Here is an 18371-nt window from a genome sequence, read left to right on the forward strand (position 1 = left end):
TTAGTTCACAGTGCATTAATTAACGTTAACAAGATTTTAATAAAGTATTCGTAAATGTTGAAATTAAAATTAATAAACTCTTTATAAGTGCAGTTCTTTATTAGTTCATGTTAACTAATGTACTAGTTAACTATTGAAACCTTATTGTAAAGTGTTACAGAAAAAGTGAGTGGCTGTCTATGCTAAATTTGTCAATATGATGCTAGGTGGTCACACTATTAAGTCAATATAATATATGGTGCTGGTCTTTCCTTGAACGTCTAAGTGCTTTTGTTTTGTTTTAGTCATTCAGGACCAAAAAATAAGACTGAATCCTTAGAAAAAACCACATTCACAAAAATAACACCTCCCTCTTAGTAAGCTGTGCATTATTTATGACAGTAGAACAAACTGCATGTTATATGCAAAAGTTTAATACTTTCAGTATTATCAAGGGTTTGTTTAAATTGCACATAGTACATGTCTTAGCAAATGTCATGAATGTCACCTCGGCACGAAATTACTTTCCATCTTTTAATAAAAATTAAAATATTTAAACCATTTTTACATATACTTTACATATACTTTTCCCCCTGAACGTTACTAACTTCAGTACTTTAGTAGTACAATCAAGTACAAGAAAGAATTTAAAAAAATGATTGCAGCAGTTGTAAAAAGGTGCATCCCTTGCATATAATTAACCATCAGAGAACAACCGTAAACCAGGTAACCAGCAAGCAAAAACATGCCATTTGCCTTCTCTGCAAACACAGTATGAACAGTACTTGCATTACCCATAGTTCTCAATGCCTTGAATGCTGGAATTCAGTCTTGTGTCTTAACTCACATTCAGTGTTTCACCAGAAGAGTCATACTTTTCCCATCAGCCTTCCCTTAGCCCATCCAGTAAGGCCTGGGTGTCAATCATCACCAGCTCTTCATCATGCACCCACTTCTCCTCTTCCGGTGGGGGACGTGAGGCTCGAGGTGACTTGTTCTGTGGAGGTTTGGGAGTCACAGATCTCCGTGGAGGATTAAAGGTCTTGTTAATGCAGGGAGAAGCTCTAGTTTTCAGGGGGGTGAGGGGTGGAGGGGACGGAATACGTGACAAGTAGTCCAAACCTCGACTTCTTTTCAAGTTTTTGGGGTCTTTTCCCTCACTGTTACTTGCATATTCAGGTGTTCTTCTATTCAATGGAGTGAAAGGTGAGAAACCGCTGCTTTTTTGCTGTGGGGTTATCTGGGAATTTCAACACAGGGCAAAATAGATTGATATTGCATCTAGTGAACATACATGAGTGCATTTATAAATATGGACCAAAAATTTGTGCATTTATAAATATGGACCAGAAAAATAACCTGTTTTTGGTTGGTATGATTTTTTTTTTTTTTTATGTTTTTGAATTGAAGTCTATTATGCTCACCAAGGCTGCATTTATTTGATCAAAATGCAGTTAAAACAGTAATATTGTAATTTCAATTTAAAAAAGCTTTTCTATTTTAATAGATTTTCCAGCAGATTTTTTTAGCATAATTCCTCCAGTCTTCAATGTTAAATGATTACATGAATAATTTTCAGGATTCTTTGAACAAAAGAAAGTCCAAAAGAAACCTTTTGTAAATATAAATGTCTTAACGGTCCAATTTGATCATTGTATTGCAGTGCTTAATAAAGGTATTAATTTGACCTTAAACTTTTGAATCGCAGCATGTATTCATATAATGTATTAAATGTTAACAACAAATAATAATAATAAATGTTAGTGATGATAATAATAATAATATTAACTATTAAAATAAACAATTAAAATTAATTATAAATGATAATAATAAACTTACCAAATTCCTCAATTAAAAGTGTAGAGTGTGGACATCTGTATACTATTAGCAATTTACTACAACAGTAACAACTACATTTTTACATTTTCTTAAGATGTAGGCGCTTTCATGTCCATAGAAAAAAGTTAATAATTATCGTGATGAATGCCTTAATAAGCACCACTAATAAAAGCAATACTTCTCCACATAAAAAGAAACTCATACTAACCTTGCCATTCATTTTTGAATTAGACTGCACACCAGGAGTTCTTGGAGACTGAAAACAACCCAAGACACCTGCAGGAACCACATCTGAGACCTTCTCCTCCGCAGCACTGAAAAAATGCTCACAAGTCTGTGTAAAAACCAACACAAGTCTAATGAGCAACAATGAAAGACATGAGGAATCGCCCTTTGATTTTGCATGCACTTGAATACAAAAGTTTAAAAGCTGATTCATTAACCTGGACAAAAGACTTCAGATGGGCTATAGCTTCTTGCAGATGGGATTCCTTGGGGTTTACGGAGAATAGTGCTTGTTCTCCTGCATAAAGGCTTGGCACAGGCCCAGAGAGCGGCCTCACTTGAAGATTACTAAGAGCTATCAGTGCTCGTGGCTTTACCATCTCTTCTACAGCCAACTGCTCCAGACTACTGTAGGTTCTCACAGAGACCAGATCTAAGTCCTCATCCACAAGATGCAGTACTGGGCAATTTCCTATGAAGACATTTAAACAGTCAAAATGTGTCTGAAAATATTAAGGATTGGTGAAACATAGTTGTCAACTATGAAACAAAAACAGCTTTTACTCATGACAACAGAAGTTATGATAAATGCAACTAACCTTGTTTGCCCACAATGGAGACAATATATCCCACAATGTCCACCTCCCCACAAGGAGAGCTGAATTGAGGGTTTTGAAGTTCTTTGAAGCGTACACACTCTCGAGCACGGAAATGCTGATGCAACCATTCTGGAGACACCTGGCTCAAACAGATTTTATGTAAGGCCATTTCATATGCTTGTAATGAAAACAGGAAAGTAATCAGCCTGTGGTGGGAACAAAGTTGTTCAACACTTAGTTTACCTCAATATCCTGAAAGAGTGTTTTCTTGGTGGCAGTGAGTTGTATGTGAGCAATGCCTGAGCGTTTCTTCCCCTCAGATGTGGCGAGGTGATATGCCCTGTATATGCGGCCCTCTCTTAGCAAGCCATACAAGTCCTGCGATGGGCGCCAGATATTCAGCGTGTAAACTAGGAAATGAATGGCACCCAGCCATAACAGGTTAAATTGGCTCCTACAACACCCAACCAAAGAGTAAAGATGATAGCCATTTGGCTCACCACAGTCGTTCTGAAGGTCATTGGCATCGGTAATGCTGAGCTTCCAAACAGGAGTGACATCTCGATTGGGACACCCACCCTCAGCCTCCTGGACTTCCATTACAGCCTTCTGCACACGCTCCTGCAGCTCCGCCTGACTCCTTTCCCCTAGACAGCATCTGTACTTACTCACCGCCTCCATCTGCCTCTCACTTAGATGAGCCTACTCAAATAGTGTATAGAGTTGAATAAATTATCTTTTATTAAGGGATCCATGGTGGTACATAGTTTGACACAATGTATATATGTATACAATTAATTAAAATGAACCAAACTTCACCTCAACAGCAGGATCCCATTCCATTGCCTCATACAACTCTTCCCCATCCTGCAGAGCTTCAATCTCATGTCGACTAAATGTCCTCCTTTGGCTCCGACTTTTCTTTTTACCTTATACATGGAGGAAAAACACTCATCAAAAGTCCTTACATAAAAACCTTTGATAAAGTTTAATGACTAAAAATGAAAGTGAAATGAAAAATAATGAAACCCTACCTTCCATTTCTTTTTCAAACTGGGTCTGTATTTTAGAAATAAGGAGATCCATGGATTTGTGCTTTGAGTTGCTGTGTTTTCTGGCCTCTCGATCTTCGGCACGATCGTTGCGAAATATAAAGACACCGTTGGGCTTCTTATCCATCCACTGTTTGATGAGAAAGTCAGTCAATTGTTTGGTACAAAAAATTATGCACTCAGTCGTTACAGATGATAATATCTCAATCAGAGCTGTTGAGGTGGAGCAGACCTGAGTGGGGTAACTTCTCAACACCACAATGTTCACACAGCTCACAACACCTCCAGCAGTGAACAATGAGGATAGCAAAAGCCTGATAGGCCGTGGGTCACGATAGTACCCCAACTTAGTGTCCCATCGAGCTCGTCTTGTGCTGTTGGCTGAAATCTGAAATTCAAAAACGACAAATCAAATAAAGTCTGGTAGGATTTAGATCACATGGAACTTCTTTGTTGAAATCCAACTTTACCTTTAGCATCAGTGACTCAGGAGCTTCCAGGGGAGAACAGGCTTCTTGGGAACCAACCAACTCTGCTCCACTAGTAACAATTTTATCACCGATTTGGAGACGGCCCTTGTTCAGCATGGCAGAGAGCGGAGGGTCCAACATACCTTTGATGGCGTACCAGCCATCTGTGAGCCAGATCACACACGACTCCATCTTTGCATTGGGAGATTTTTCGTCTTTCACTGGTTTCTCTGGATTTTGACAAGTTTTAGCAACACCACATACACAGAGCACTAATGTCTTAGCTGGAGTGTCATCCCTCTCCATGATCCTCCTAAGAGCAGATCTCTGACTGTGATCCACCTCCACATCATATCTAAGTGCAAATATTAAACAGTTACAATGGTTTATTTTATATATTTAAATATGAGCTTTACTAAGATCCAATACCTGAATTTCAGCTGCAGAAGAACTTGCTCTGGAGTCAAACACAGGCTACCCATCAAAACTGGAAAAGTTCTTTCCATGGAGGACCGTTTCCATACAATCCATCGGTAGTGGTTGAACACCCAGGCATCACTGATCAGTTTGGGATCAACACCAGGGGTGTCACATAATGCACTGCCAAAAATAAAAATGTACAAAATGGTGCCCAAATTACTTCAATGAACAATATTGTTGTGCAAGATAACAATGCCTTTTAGTATGTAGACGGTGCCATTATAAGACCAAAAGAGATTATTTGTATTGATAGTGTTAAATGCACCATATTAGGGGTGTAACGATTCGTTTTAACAACGATTCGATTCGTATCACGATTTGAGGTTGTCGATACGATTCAAGGACGATTTTGGTTCATTTAGAACGATACGATCCGAAACGATTCAGTGACCTGAAATCGATTCAGTAACTTTTTAGCCAAAAATTGTGTGACTGAAATAAATATCTGGATACTGGTCAGTGCAGGTAAAGTTTCCTAGATTCCTGTTGTTTCTTGTAAGGGAATCAGGTATCAATTAATTATGGATATAAACAAACAAGTAAACAACAATTAATGGCAAATGCATTCAAATTTTATTTGAATAAAGTGCAACCAACAGTTTAGGTTGAATTAACAGGAAGATAACCTTTTCTGCTCTCATTTTCAATATTCAATACATATTCAATAAAAGCACAGTAAGTGCAACCAACATTTCAACAGTAGGTTAACCTGCTACTTCTGCTTTTGTTATCCAACATAATAATATTACAATATTAATATCAAAAATAAAGTGCAACTAACTTCTCTTCAGGTTTAATTAATAGTAGGTTTACCTGCTACTTTTGCTGTTGTTTTTCAACATTAAAATAATACAAATACAATATTAATATCAAAAATAAAGTGCAACCAACATTTCTTCAGTTTGAATAAACTGGCTGAACCTGCTACTACTCTCAGTTTAATAAACAAACAATATTTAACAAAAGATAAAATGTAACCAACTACTCTTCAATGACTCTACATATTTCTTTTTCAAAAATATCAACATGATCTGACCGCAGAACACTTCTCTGTGTGTTCACTATATCACCAGCAGTACTAAAACTCGCTCTGCTGGCACACTGGTGTCAGGAATGCACAGGTAACATTTAGCAAGGGTTGAAAGTACAGGTAACACGTTACTAACTTAGCTCTTTCTCCTGGTGGCTTGATAATTTCTCGCTCGTTGGCTTCTCCTCTGCCATCCGCCATGCTGTTTTGTTTTCTTAGCGCTGCTGCTGCTGGTGCGTGCGTGGCGATGATGTCACAGATAGGCAGACTGAATCGAGTAACGTTTAACGCCTTTATCATTAAAAGTGCTAAGAAAAAACATCCATTTAAAGTCTGACGTGCTTAAATCCAATGCGTTATTTCCTATGATCGATACAATCGATTGATTACCTTTTAAAACGATGTTAGATCGATATATGTCGTCCGGAAGGCCAACTTGCCGAGCACAGATCGATGTAGTTAGATCGTAGGAAAATAAATCGATACATCGATGTAGTAGATGAATCGTTACACCCCTACACCATATGCATCGGATTCGGCATGCAATATGTTTACCTATAAAATTCGTCTTTGCCCACAGTACCCTTACTGTCTGGAACCAACCAGCCTCCATCTGCCAGCTGAAGGGCACCAGACTCAATGAGAAGCTCACGTTTGAAGATGTCATTACAGTCAAATCGGAATGATTCAGCATTTTCACTGGTTATTTCTGAGACTTTCTGATGCACACCATGCTGATACAGCTGAGATGGGGGAGGGGAAAAAGTATACAAAATGTATTTTTTCAGTGCCTTAAAAACAGTAAAATAAGAAGCAAAAAGGTATCAAAAATGTACCTCCTCCTTTGTGTATTGACCAGGACATTTGCATCCAACTGCATCTCTCAGACCGATTCTGGGGACACCAGAAGTCTTAGCAAGGTAAAGGCTGCCAGGTAGAGGACGAATAGTCTGCCTTTTCTTCTTTCTTAGCCTCATGTCTTGCATATTCCTGGCTAGGTCCAAGGTCTCCTGCCATGCCTCAGTGTCTATTAAAAAAGTAGATTTATTGCTGTATTCATAAAATTATTAATTTCTATCTCTATATCTGTGGACACTTCCATACACATATCATTCAGAATAACCCCAAGATTATGAGACATATTTTGAGAGATATATTAAAAAGATCAAATTAGAAGAGACGTAAATGACTACCTTTCTCTTCAGAGTCCATGGTTTTCGTTACGCTTTCCACTGAAGTTGTTGATTTAGGCTTAAAATCCTCATGTAGCTTCTTCTCATCACAATACTGTGCAACACTGTCACTATGTGATGTAAAAGTCGACACCCTTTGGTCTAATTGATTGCTATGATCAGTTTTATCTTTGTTTTCCTTTATGAAAGGTGGGATAAAACCACTGGACACTTTAGAGACATTTAGACAGTTTGATGTACCAGTCTTCATAACCTCCTGGAAAGGGGGCACAAACACCCCTCCTTTAGTGTCTGAGGTGCGTCTGTTTTGGACAGACACAGAAGAATGTTGTTGTTCAAGGTCATTTGACTTTTCGCCCATGTGATGCCTGCATATACAAAAGAGAATTTGTAAGAATTAAAGATGCCTTGTGCATTCTTAACTGTTAAAACCAGAAAAACATACAACCTACCAATCAGGAGCAGTGACATTTGGCTTGAGGTGGACATTATATTTGAAGACACGCCTGTCTTTTAGAATTCCTGCCAAATGAATAAGATATAGTATTTCATCATAAAATAAACAGAAGTAATAGATCGTAGATAGTAATAGATAGAAAAATTTAAAAAATAAAAACGAACCGTTTGGACAGCTTTTGAGTGGTGTAAGGCCAGAGGATTTTGGATCTAAAGTCTGGTCAAATTCAGAGAGAAGTTGTCTTTTCAAAGGAGGCTGCCCTGAATCTAAACAGAAAGCATTTACCATAATGAGAGGTTAAAATATCAAATGTATTCATTCATACAGTTGCCCCACAAAATGAAACCGAGCCATACCTGCTACACTGCTGGAATCATACTGACGTTTCCTCCTTCTGTTCAGGTCAAAACACCCGTGTGTCTGTATATCATGAATAGATGGACTTTTTTTGCAATCAGTGTCCTCTGACATCACCAACTTGGTCGATTCATTCAGGTCATCATCTGCCAGTAAAGCTTCAGTGCAAGCCATTGCTTCCTGCTCAAAGTACTTCTGCTGGGTGTCTGTACAACTGTTAAAATCCAAAGAGTGCAAGTCTAGTTGTGCAGGTATATTTTGAGTTACTTTCAATGGCAAAGAATGTAGAGTGGTTTCGGTTCGTCTCTCTTTATGTTGAGTACAACGTTTTGAGAAATCACTCTCTAGCAGTTGGTTATCAGTAGTAGCAACTTGGGCATCACAGTCTCTGAATAATTTAGAAGCTTCCTCAATGGCAACTTTTGATACGGACACACCTTTACCACTAGCAGTGCTGAAACCACAGTTTTTCTTGTTCAGTTGTTCAAACTTTAGGTTTCCATCTAAAATATCCTCACTTTTTCTATGAGAACCCTTAGTCTGAGGTGGGACTTTCTCTGATACAAGTCCCATAGATGCATTTTCCTCTTCATAACCTTCAAAGAGACTTTTGGCACTGTGAAGTGCAGTAGCAGAAATAGCCACCTTCTTCCCACCTGCTGTAGAGAATCCTAAATTGTTTCCTGAAGAATTTTTAGGCTCATGACTGAAGGAGGCATCCTCACAACCTGCAAATGTCGCTCTAACCTCACGCAGTGCATTTTCAGAGACAGTAACATCTTTGCCACTGGCAGTGCTGAAACCTTTACAGCCTTGGTGCTGAAGACTCCCAGAAGCTAAATTCTCCTCTTCACAATCATTAAAGAGACTCTTGGCCCTCTGAAGTGCAGTGGCAGAGATGGCCACCTTCTTCCCACCTGCTGTAGAGAATCCTAAATTGTTTCCTGAAGAATTTTTAGGCTCATGACTGAAGGAGGCATCCTCACAACCTGAAAATGCTGCTCTAACCTCACAAAGTACATTTTCGGAGACAGTAACATCTTTGCCACTGGCAGTGCTGAAACCTTTACAGCCTTGGTGCTGAAGACTCCCAGAAGCTAAATTATCCTCTTCACAATCATTAAAAAGACTCTTGGCCATCTGAAGTGCAGTGGCAGAGATGGCCACCTTCTTTCCACCTGCTGTAGAGAATCCTAAATTTTTTCCTGAAGAATTCCTAGTTTCAGTCTCACGGCCGAAAGGGATGTCACTGGAACCTGCAAATGCCACTTTTTCATTGATCAGGGTCTTTTCTGAGACATCGCTGAAACCTTTACAGTTTTGGTGCTGACGATCTTTGGATGATGAACTCTCCTCTTCACAATCTCTGAAGAGATACTTTGCCCCTTGTGTCCCAGTAGCAGAGACAGCCATGTTCTTCCCACCTGCTGTACAGAATCCTTTGTGTTCTCCCGAGGAAATAGAGTCTGCTTGGTTATCGACAACCTGCTTTGTCTTTTGAGAATCATTGACACATGAGAAATCATCAACTGACTCAGAAAATACATCCTTAGCTCGCTGTAGTGCTCCAGCTGAGATGGATACCTTCTTACCACTGGCTGTACTGAAGCCACAGTTGCCATTAAGAGGAAGCAACTCAGAGAGATGCTTAGAGAATTCATTTTGAAGGTCTTTTTTCTCGCATACTTTTTCCTGAGGAGGTTGCTGGTCCAAAGAGGATTGCAATGATAAGTCATTAATCAGAACAGTGTCCCTGAAAACAGTTTTGGCCTCCACCACATCTGAAAATGTAACGCTTTTACAATTTGAAATGGGTGCATTTGTTTGTTTGAGGATTTCAACTAGTTTGTCATTTTTCCCCGTTTTTGCAGAATCCAAGCTGTCAATATTTGAATCACAGTCTTTGAATATGTCCTTTGCCTTCTTAAGGGCGCTGGCTGAAAAGGAAACTCCTTTCCCACTGGCTGTCTGAAAACCAAAGCCTTGCCCTGATCGAGGCACAAAAGTTTCTGAGGGAAAAATCTTTGCACAAACTTCTTTAAGATCATTGCTAGATTTCTGTTCTTGGAAGACATTCTCACTGCTGAAGGAAGGAATATCCGGACCATCAGATATTTGATTTACCACCACTGAGTCTGGCTGATTTCTTTTTATAGAGGTTTCACTCCAAGAAACAGCTTTTGTTTTCTGAAGGTTAGTTGTTGATATAGAGGCATCGTGTTTTCCAGTAGTGTGGAGAGAGAGTACGTAAGTTTGCGACTCCAAGCTGTCAACATCGTTAAGTTTTCTTGCTTGCAAAAGTGCCTTTTCAGACACTTTCAGCTTCGCTCCCTTAGCTGTACTAAATCCAAAATGACTATTTGAGTCAACACGAACAACATCTGTTTTTTCATCTGAACAATTCTGCTCCATTCCTGCATTTCCTGCCACTTGCTTATTTATCTCTTTACAATGTGCCTTGACATATTCACAGTTGAAATGTAAATTTTTTACATTGTGGGTTTTATTTTCTGAGCTTATACTGTCAGATGTGTTGGCTGAATGATCAGAACACTCTGATTTTATTTCTCCAATATCCACCTTGACTTCTTGACCATCCTCTTCAAAAAAGAGCTTTGCTTTGTCTAAACTCTTTTCTGAGATGTTTATACGTTTCCCTTCAGCAGTTTTAAAACCAAGACAGTGGAACTGAGTATTATCACTGATATGACACAGCACATTTTTCATTCCATCAACTAAAGAGTTGTCTTCAGTCCCTGACAAAGGCACAATACCATTCCGTGTTTCCTTTGAAATGCTGCATAATTTGGCAGCATCTACAATTTGAATATGATCAGATCTGTTAACTGAAGAAGTGTCTTTCTTGACTGGATGCTTTCCTTTCACAAAATCACAGTTAAAACTATCATCAAAGTCGATGCCATTGACTATATCAGGATCCCACTCTCTCTCTGTAGTGTTGTTCTCTGAGCCAAGATTTGTCGGTTTGAACTGGGTAAATTCATGTTGACTATTTGCTTCCTCCAAAAGATTGCACAATTCTGTAACATCAGCCTTTTGAGATGCAGTCAAAGTGCCATTCTTCTCATCATCACGGCTGGAGTCCACTGCGGTGGGTTTGTGTGTGCGGTTAACATCGAACACAGTCTGTCTTTCAGCAATTCTTTTGAAATCCAGTTTTTGATGAATGCACTTTAAGGAATCTCTCCACAATTTCTCTTTCAAAAGAGTCTCTGTTTGAAGGCCAACATCTGAAGCTGTAATATTCCTCTTTGAACCAGTTTTATAATCAGATTCATTTGACTGTGGTGAAGAGTAACTTGAAATATTCACTTTAAAGTTCTTTGGACTGTCACTCTTTGGAGTATCACTAACACACGTTATTGTTGCATGGTTAGGGAAGACAAACTGTCCGACATGTGACCTGGTTGCATTAGTGCTTCCTGATACTGATTTGCACAAGGTTTCAATTGTTTGATAATGTTTTGGAGTTGTTTGATTTAAAGTGATGCTCAAACCATCCCCTGCAGCTTCATCCAATGATGCTTTGGCCTTCATTATAGCCTCACTTGGTATGGAAATGGCCTTGTTGTTTGCTGTTTCAAAAGTAGGACAAAACTCCTTGATATCTGTGCACAAGGTTGTCGTACCATCCAAATCTGAGAAGGTGGTGGGGCAACCACTGTCATGACTGATATCAAAAGTTGTGAGCATGACGGTTGACTTGTTTGGGGAGTTGGCAGACATGTCTGCTAAATTAGAGATGTCATTGTGATAACCAACTTTGTACTCCTTAAGCTCAGCATTAGGTTGCACTTGGCCCTTTTGGTCACTCTTTACAGGCATGTCAAGCAGCCCTCCTGGCCTTATTTCTTGTGTGAAATCCTCTGCAAATGCTTTGGAAAGCTGTGTCATATCCAATCCGTGGTCGAAATCATGGAGTTCTGTAGATAACGGGTCGGCTGCTTGCAGCTGTGTATGATTATTGATTGCATTTTCACTTGTGAATCTGGATTCATTAAGGTCACTAGACACCTTTTCCACTGAGGAACTTTCTGTAAAACGAAAAGCGGTTTAAAAATACGTACACAAACAATATTTGTAAGATAATTTAATACAAGAACAGTCTTACCTTTGACAGTATGGTCCAAACTGTCCAAATGACCAAATACTGGTAGAGCTGCTTTGTGTTCAATTACAGTCTTTGACAAATCAGAACTTGGCACTTGATACACAAACTTCCTGGGCTTTCTAGGGAGCATGAAAGCAGGTGATTTGTCTAACAAAGTCTTCTGATGCTCAGCTTCTTCTGGATAAGATCTGAGTCTTACACTCTCTGAAAAAGTGTGGCTACTTTCTGCAGTGTAGTTGAAAACAGTACCACCATTAGTTTCACTGGATGCTACAGTGTTGTGATTGTTTATCAAAGATGCCCCCGAACAACCTCCGTTCAAAACAGATTCTGATAAACTTAGTGGGGTCCATTGAATGATATCTTGATGGCTTTTTGTTTCTACATCAGACTTTAATATCTCATCTGGTTCTGAAGTTAGAACAAGTGACTTGACATCCTTTGAGGAATCAGTTATTCTCCTTCTGATCCTCTCTTTGGTTTTGATTCTCCGCAGAGTTGAAGTACTGTTGCTGAAGAATATTGATAACGCATCCTCAGCACCATCAAGAACATTTTGCACTGTGGTCCGGACATCCCCATCCTCTATAGCGCTGGGAACCTTCTGCTTCCACAGACCACTATTATCAGGAGATGTATTTGGAGAGCAAACAGGATTTTCTCCCAAGTCATCAACCTGAATAGTCTCACTTTTGGCTATCATTGAAGAGAAAAGTACAGAATAATCCCAATTATTTTCTAATTGGATTTACTGGTATGTGTATGCATTTCACATTAAGCATTTATCTGTAAAATTTCAAATATACAGTGTCACACTCACCCTCTTGTTGTAATGTATCATTTAAAGATGCAGTATTTGCAGAGACTTTCGAGAGAGATGGGAACAGTTTCCGCACAAACTAGCATGAATAAGAAAATGAGAACAAGCCATCAGCCATCAAGGAATTCTATGTTGGTGAAAGCAGGATCTCAGAATATTAGGAACCATAATAGCAAAAGCAAAAAACAAAGGACAGGCATAGAATGCAGAAAAAAACATTATATATCAGGGCTCCATACTAACTGTTTTTACTAGGAGCACTGTAGCCCCTAACTGAAAAATTTTAGGAGCACAGGCAGAAAATTTAGGGGCACACCTTAAATCAACCTACAACGCAGTTATTCACATTTTCCCCCATTTTGACTGCATTACTGACAAATGCCTTGTATGGTAATGAATGGACTTAACATACAGAAATTACAATGTGCAGTTTTAATTAAGTTCACAGGGCTCCAGACTAACATTTGAGGGCAGCAGCACCGGTGACACGAAGTTCTACAGAAAGTATTTGGTAGCACTGGGGGGCTGACAATAAAGCACTGAGCATAAGTTGAGGTGTAGATAAAATTAACTTTAATTATTATCATTCATGTCTTAATATTAATTAAAAAAGCAAAACAAGTTAAAAAAATATTGGGGAGTGGAAATAGCCAATAAGCCAATAAGCGCTGCTCTACAGCCACCAACTAGTTACAAGTTATTTCATGTATTTTTTAATTTTTTAAATAAGTGTGAGTTTTCCTACATCTTGAAACTTTTAGTTTAGAAGGATGGACAAATAATGTTTTGGTCATCACATTAAAAATAACATTTAAATATAATAATATTTTAGTTTTGAAGTGCTGGGAAAAGATGTGTATTACTTGTAAGCATTTGACTATTTCTGTCATCACAGTTAGATTGTATTACTACATTAAATCCATGGTGAAAGTAGCTGATTTGTGGACTGAAAGTCTTTTATTACTTGTTCATTCATGGCTCAATGTCTCTCTGCTGGTTTCCACGTCAGTACAGTTTGATCTGATATCTATGGTTTATAACAGAGAACTCCGTGCCGAATCTGAATGCTTCTCACTAGATCTTGCAGCAATCAAAGTCTTTATATACACTTTGCATCGATGTTATTAATTCTGTGGAAAATTCAACAGATTTCTTCACTGGATCTCCCAGCGCTGTGTAGTAACCGTGCCACGTGATCGAGATCGGCTTGCACTGCGCTGACCTACTTTGGGTCCGAACTGATAAACAGTCCGTGAAGCACAAATGATAATGATACGTTTTCACAGCTTCGTTCCACTTTCATTTAGTTAGGTCGCAGTCTGGAGCTCTGCATATATATTATTCTTTAATAAATGTGCACAACTTTGGAAATTTACACTTACAATTGCTTCCTTGTCTTTGAGGCCACTTGATGAAGGACGGCGATCCTCTGTTTTTGCTAAAAGGAAAGAAGAATAGCTCATAAATTGTAGCTCATACCTGATCAGGAGACCAGGGTGTAATTGAAACATATATAAGTATTTAAGTAAAAAGGATTTAACATATGTAAAAATAAATTGCATCATTCTAATGCAGGACTCTAAATGCATACTATCCCTGACCGCCTAATAAAGGTCAAAAACAGCAAAAAATGCAGAGAGGCCATAGAACGTCTGCGCCAAATAACAAGAGGCGCTTACAAACATAACAGTAGAAGATTTCACGACACAAAGTTTCTAAACAATGTATTTTTGGTAATAAATCTTCTACTATTATGTGTGCAAGTTCATCTTCTTGTTGGTTAAATATATTCAACAGTAAGTATTAACGCAAAGTTAATATTACAGTTGTTGATTAATAGTGTGGAGATAATGTGGAGAAAGTCGACATTATGATCGTGTTTTTGATTGTAAGCCATACATTCTTCTCTACTAAAGAGACAAGGCATAAGAATATTCATACATACGCAATATCACAGTGGGAGTCAAAGATGATGGTGTGTTAAAGGAGCTGGTCCAAGATAAGTCAGGGTTGATTTGTGCCCCAAGGCTCTCAGATATCAGTTTTGCCGAACGTGCCTGGAAGAGATCAAACTCAACATCATGATTCATGTCTAGAATGCCAATGTGAAACTTTGTTCACAACCACTTTTTTCTGTAATGTGACATGTTCCTGAAATAGGCTGGTTGAAGAGCAGGGTTTATAAAAATAATAATAATAAAATAAAAAGAGGGATTGGTGACTCCAGCCAAAATTAAAAAGTTAATTTTTTTCTTTAGATAAACTTGCATCCCATGGATGAATCAAGCAACCACAAAAAACATGACCAATAACATGAATTAAGGTAAATATGATATGACCAGTTTTTTGATTTTGTGTTGACTTACCAAAGACCTTTTTGGTGTATCCTGGCCTGTGATGTCACATAAAGAAATCATTAACACATTTTTTTTTTTACTTTTAGTGAAAAGAGGAAAAATAATCTAAAACTTTCTTACCAAAGCAATCTCTAGGTTTTTCACAGGATCTATCAAATCTTTGACTATAAAAGAAAGGAGAGAAACTTACATTAACCTGCTTGACTTTCATATTTCATGTAAAATTCATATAACTCATAATAAATTCATCTAAACATAATTACCAGTCTTTGGCTGAGCCAAACAAACAAGGGCTCGATTCTGTCCAGGGAAAAGCTGATAAGTCACCATTAGTCACTGGGTGGCAAGAAAACAATTGTACAGTACATGTCCTTATACACATAATTCATACATGACACTACAATAATGATACCTTCATAAGGTGACTCTTCGTTAGGAATGGAATCAGGGGACTGAAAGTGTTGTTGCTTAAATATTTTGGGTGTTGAATACAGCTGACTGGCCAGGGCTGATGTCTCTGGTGCTTTGACAGTGTCCTCCTCCCGCTCAGCTTTCGAACTGTCAGGACGTCCTTCATCTCTGGAAGCTTTTTCAGTCAACTCCTCAAACCAGTCTGGATTAAGGGGTCCAAGCTCTTAATTCACAATCAATCAGATTTAAAAATAAGAATGACTGTATATACCAGTAGTTATAATACCAATAGTAATAATCATAACAATATATTGTATAATCATATAAGAAAACAATACACTATACATTATTAGTATTTATATTATTGTAAGTGTCTACCTTTGTCAATTTGATGAAAGAAGTTTTCAAACATGCTGCCATGAGTGTGATGGGGTTAAATCTGAACCAAGAACAATAATGTTGTCGCTGGACCTACAGATAAACAAAGACAAATATAACAAAAATATCATAGAATGCAACATGTATCTGTAACATCAATGTCTATGACTTTTATATTAGGTAGTTATCAAGTAACAGTTTGTCATCGAAGCTTAGTAAAGTAACTTAGCTGTTCTATGCCATACATAACGCAATCAACATAACGTTAGTGATTATCTGAACTAACGTTAGCTACAATAGACAGGAAACAGAACGGGAAGTTACCGTGAACGAACGTGTTGACACACACAAAAAGCTTTTTGTAACTTTTGACTAAATGATATTCCTGGAAATGTCTTCTTCATCGCCGATTCACGATGTTTTATTCCCTGAAGTCTTCTGAGGGGATCTGTTTATTCTGCGCGTGCATAAAGCTGGTTTAACACATCCCGCCAATAAGCGCCGTGTCGTCAACGGAAGAGCAGTTGTCTCGACCAATCAAAATGCGGCCGTGAGTTCAGGGGCGTTCCTACGTGAGTTCCAGGCAATCAGATGTCACGTTCACATGTTGACCACATGATGTCACCAAAACACAACGGGAGCAAATCGTGTGGTATGCGAAGGCATTATTAAATACATTAATGTCTAATCATGTTTGTTTTTAGGTTTATGCTCATAGTATGGTCTGTTGCAGGAAACCAGTAAGTTACCAGTAGGTTTCTTTAAGTGCAATTCAATAAGTAGGCTTCATGACAAATATAAGGCATTGTAGTATAGTTCAGTAGAGTATGTAAACAGAGAATAACAACAACATATAAAATCATCATATATATGTTAAAAACACAATACATAATAAATAAAATACTAGAATAAAGAGTGCTAGGCCTTTATAATATTAGGGCAGTTACATGAATTTGAAATGCTTTAAAAATATATTGTTTTTTTATACTTTTTGCTTGTTTTAAGTATACTGTGAAATATAAAAGGTAGGCTAGTATTAGGTATATACTTGTTTGATTTTTAAAAACGTTTTTAAGGCAATTAATTTTAAAATTTAGTTTTAATTAAAAAATAGTACAATTAAGAACATTTAACCCAGCATCACATAATTTATTAAAGTCACAAAATGTAATTTTTCCCCGCTAGAGGTCGCTTATTCAAAACAATGGCGTAGCTTGATGATGCCTTGATTTCGCGGAGCTTCACTTTTATGCTTTTTTCACATCTGTAGCAAGCATTTTGAGAGATGTTTTGACAATTCAGAGCCACCGTACAAGCGAACGCCAAAATCCAGAATTGCGTCCAAAGTTGATCCCCTTCGTCTCGCAGCACAAAGCACTGTATGACTAACAAAGTTTTTAATATGGGGCTCCAGTATCACTAGCAAAGCATCAAACTGAGCCACTGACATCCTGAAATAAACTTTGAATTGCTCGGGATAATCCTGCAGCTCCTTGATAAGGAGGTGGAACTCTCCTTCCTCTCTATGCAATGATTGGATGCCCCCAATATTTCCTCTTTTTTTTCTCTCTTTTTAAGAAGAGAGAGGATAACAAAATCATCCTCACTGCTTGAAGACTCCATTCTGTATTGTTTTGCAAATTTTTTCACAACGGATTAATTAATACGTATCAGACTAAATGTGCAAGGTTTCTGTGCGTGATGAATTTTTAGGATGACAAATATGGAAAAACACAAATTTCGGACTCAATATGCAAGGACCTTAACTCTGTTGAGCTATAACAATGATTCGTTTTCTGTCGATGAATGTATCCAAACAGTTGCTCACCTGTCTAATAAAACATAATAGCATCTTTGTTGTTTCCATGGTTTCTACAAAATAAAACCAGAAATCGAGGGTATGATGTCATGTTATTGATAGGCGACGCACGGACTTAGACCTGTAGGCAACGTTTTGCTACGGCTTCTGGGTTGAAGGACATGTTTCCTGGAAACGGTGCGCTAAAGGGTTTGGAATACGTTTTCTCTTGTTTGGTGGGTGTGTCAAAAATGTCAGCCCATTCAGCAGCAACATGTATATAAACCACCCGGTATTAAAAAAACAGCTCGCACAATGGGTCCAAGTAAATTTGTTTACAAATGTGTCCGCTGCAGCTGGATATACGCAACAATTGAAGATATTACAACCCCAAATCAGAAAAAGTTGGGACAGTATGGAAAACGCAAATAAAAAAAAAAGAAGTGATTTCTAAATTTACTTTGACTTGTATTTCATTGCAGACAATATGAACACAAAATATTTCATGTTTTGTCTGGTCAACTTCTTGTCATTTGTAAATATGCATCCTTTCCTGTCATTCAGACCTGCAACACATTTCAAAACAAGTTGGGACAGTAAAGCATTTACCACTTTGTAATGTTGCCATTCCTTTTCACAACACTTAAAAGACGTTTAGGGACTGAAGACACCAAGTGATGAAGTGTTTCAGGCGTAATTTTGTCCCATTCTTCCTGCAAACAAGTCTTTAAGGTGGGCAACAGTACGGGGTCTTCATTGTCGCATTTTGCGCTTCAAAATGCGCCACACATTCT

The 18371-nt window shown here is 38.1% G+C and overlaps 1 protein-coding gene across 1 annotated transcript; it reads right to left on the bottom strand.

Moving 5' to 3' along the window:
- Positions 1-359: 359 nt before the first annotated feature.
- Positions 360-16229, bottom strand: brca2 (BRCA2 DNA repair associated). The gene is made up of 27 exons (XM_079823310.1): positions 16104-16229; positions 15780-15872; positions 15403-15624; positions 15254-15326; positions 15111-15154; positions 15000-15025; positions 14579-14690; positions 14016-14071; positions 12634-12712; positions 11814-12509; positions 7681-11736; positions 7489-7590; positions 7320-7389; positions 6868-7235; positions 6511-6701; positions 6230-6417; positions 4594-4764; positions 4165-4519; positions 3927-4082; positions 3677-3824; positions 3462-3571; positions 3143-3344; positions 2886-3052; positions 2643-2781; positions 2262-2515; positions 2027-2152; positions 360-1219 (listed from the first exon to the last, which is right to left on the bottom strand). The coding sequence occupies exons 2-27, from the start codon at positions 15811-15813 to the stop codon at positions 863-865; spliced, it is 8502 nt and encodes a 2833-aa protein (XP_079679436.1). The 5' UTR covers positions 15814-15872; positions 16104-16229; the 3' UTR covers positions 360-862.
- Positions 16230-18371: the final 2142 nt, after the last annotated feature.

This window comes from Gobio gobio (assembly GCF_949357685.1).
Source record: "Gobio gobio genome assembly, chromosome: 8".
NCBI lineage: Eukaryota > Metazoa > Chordata > Actinopteri > Cypriniformes > Gobionidae > Gobio > Gobio gobio.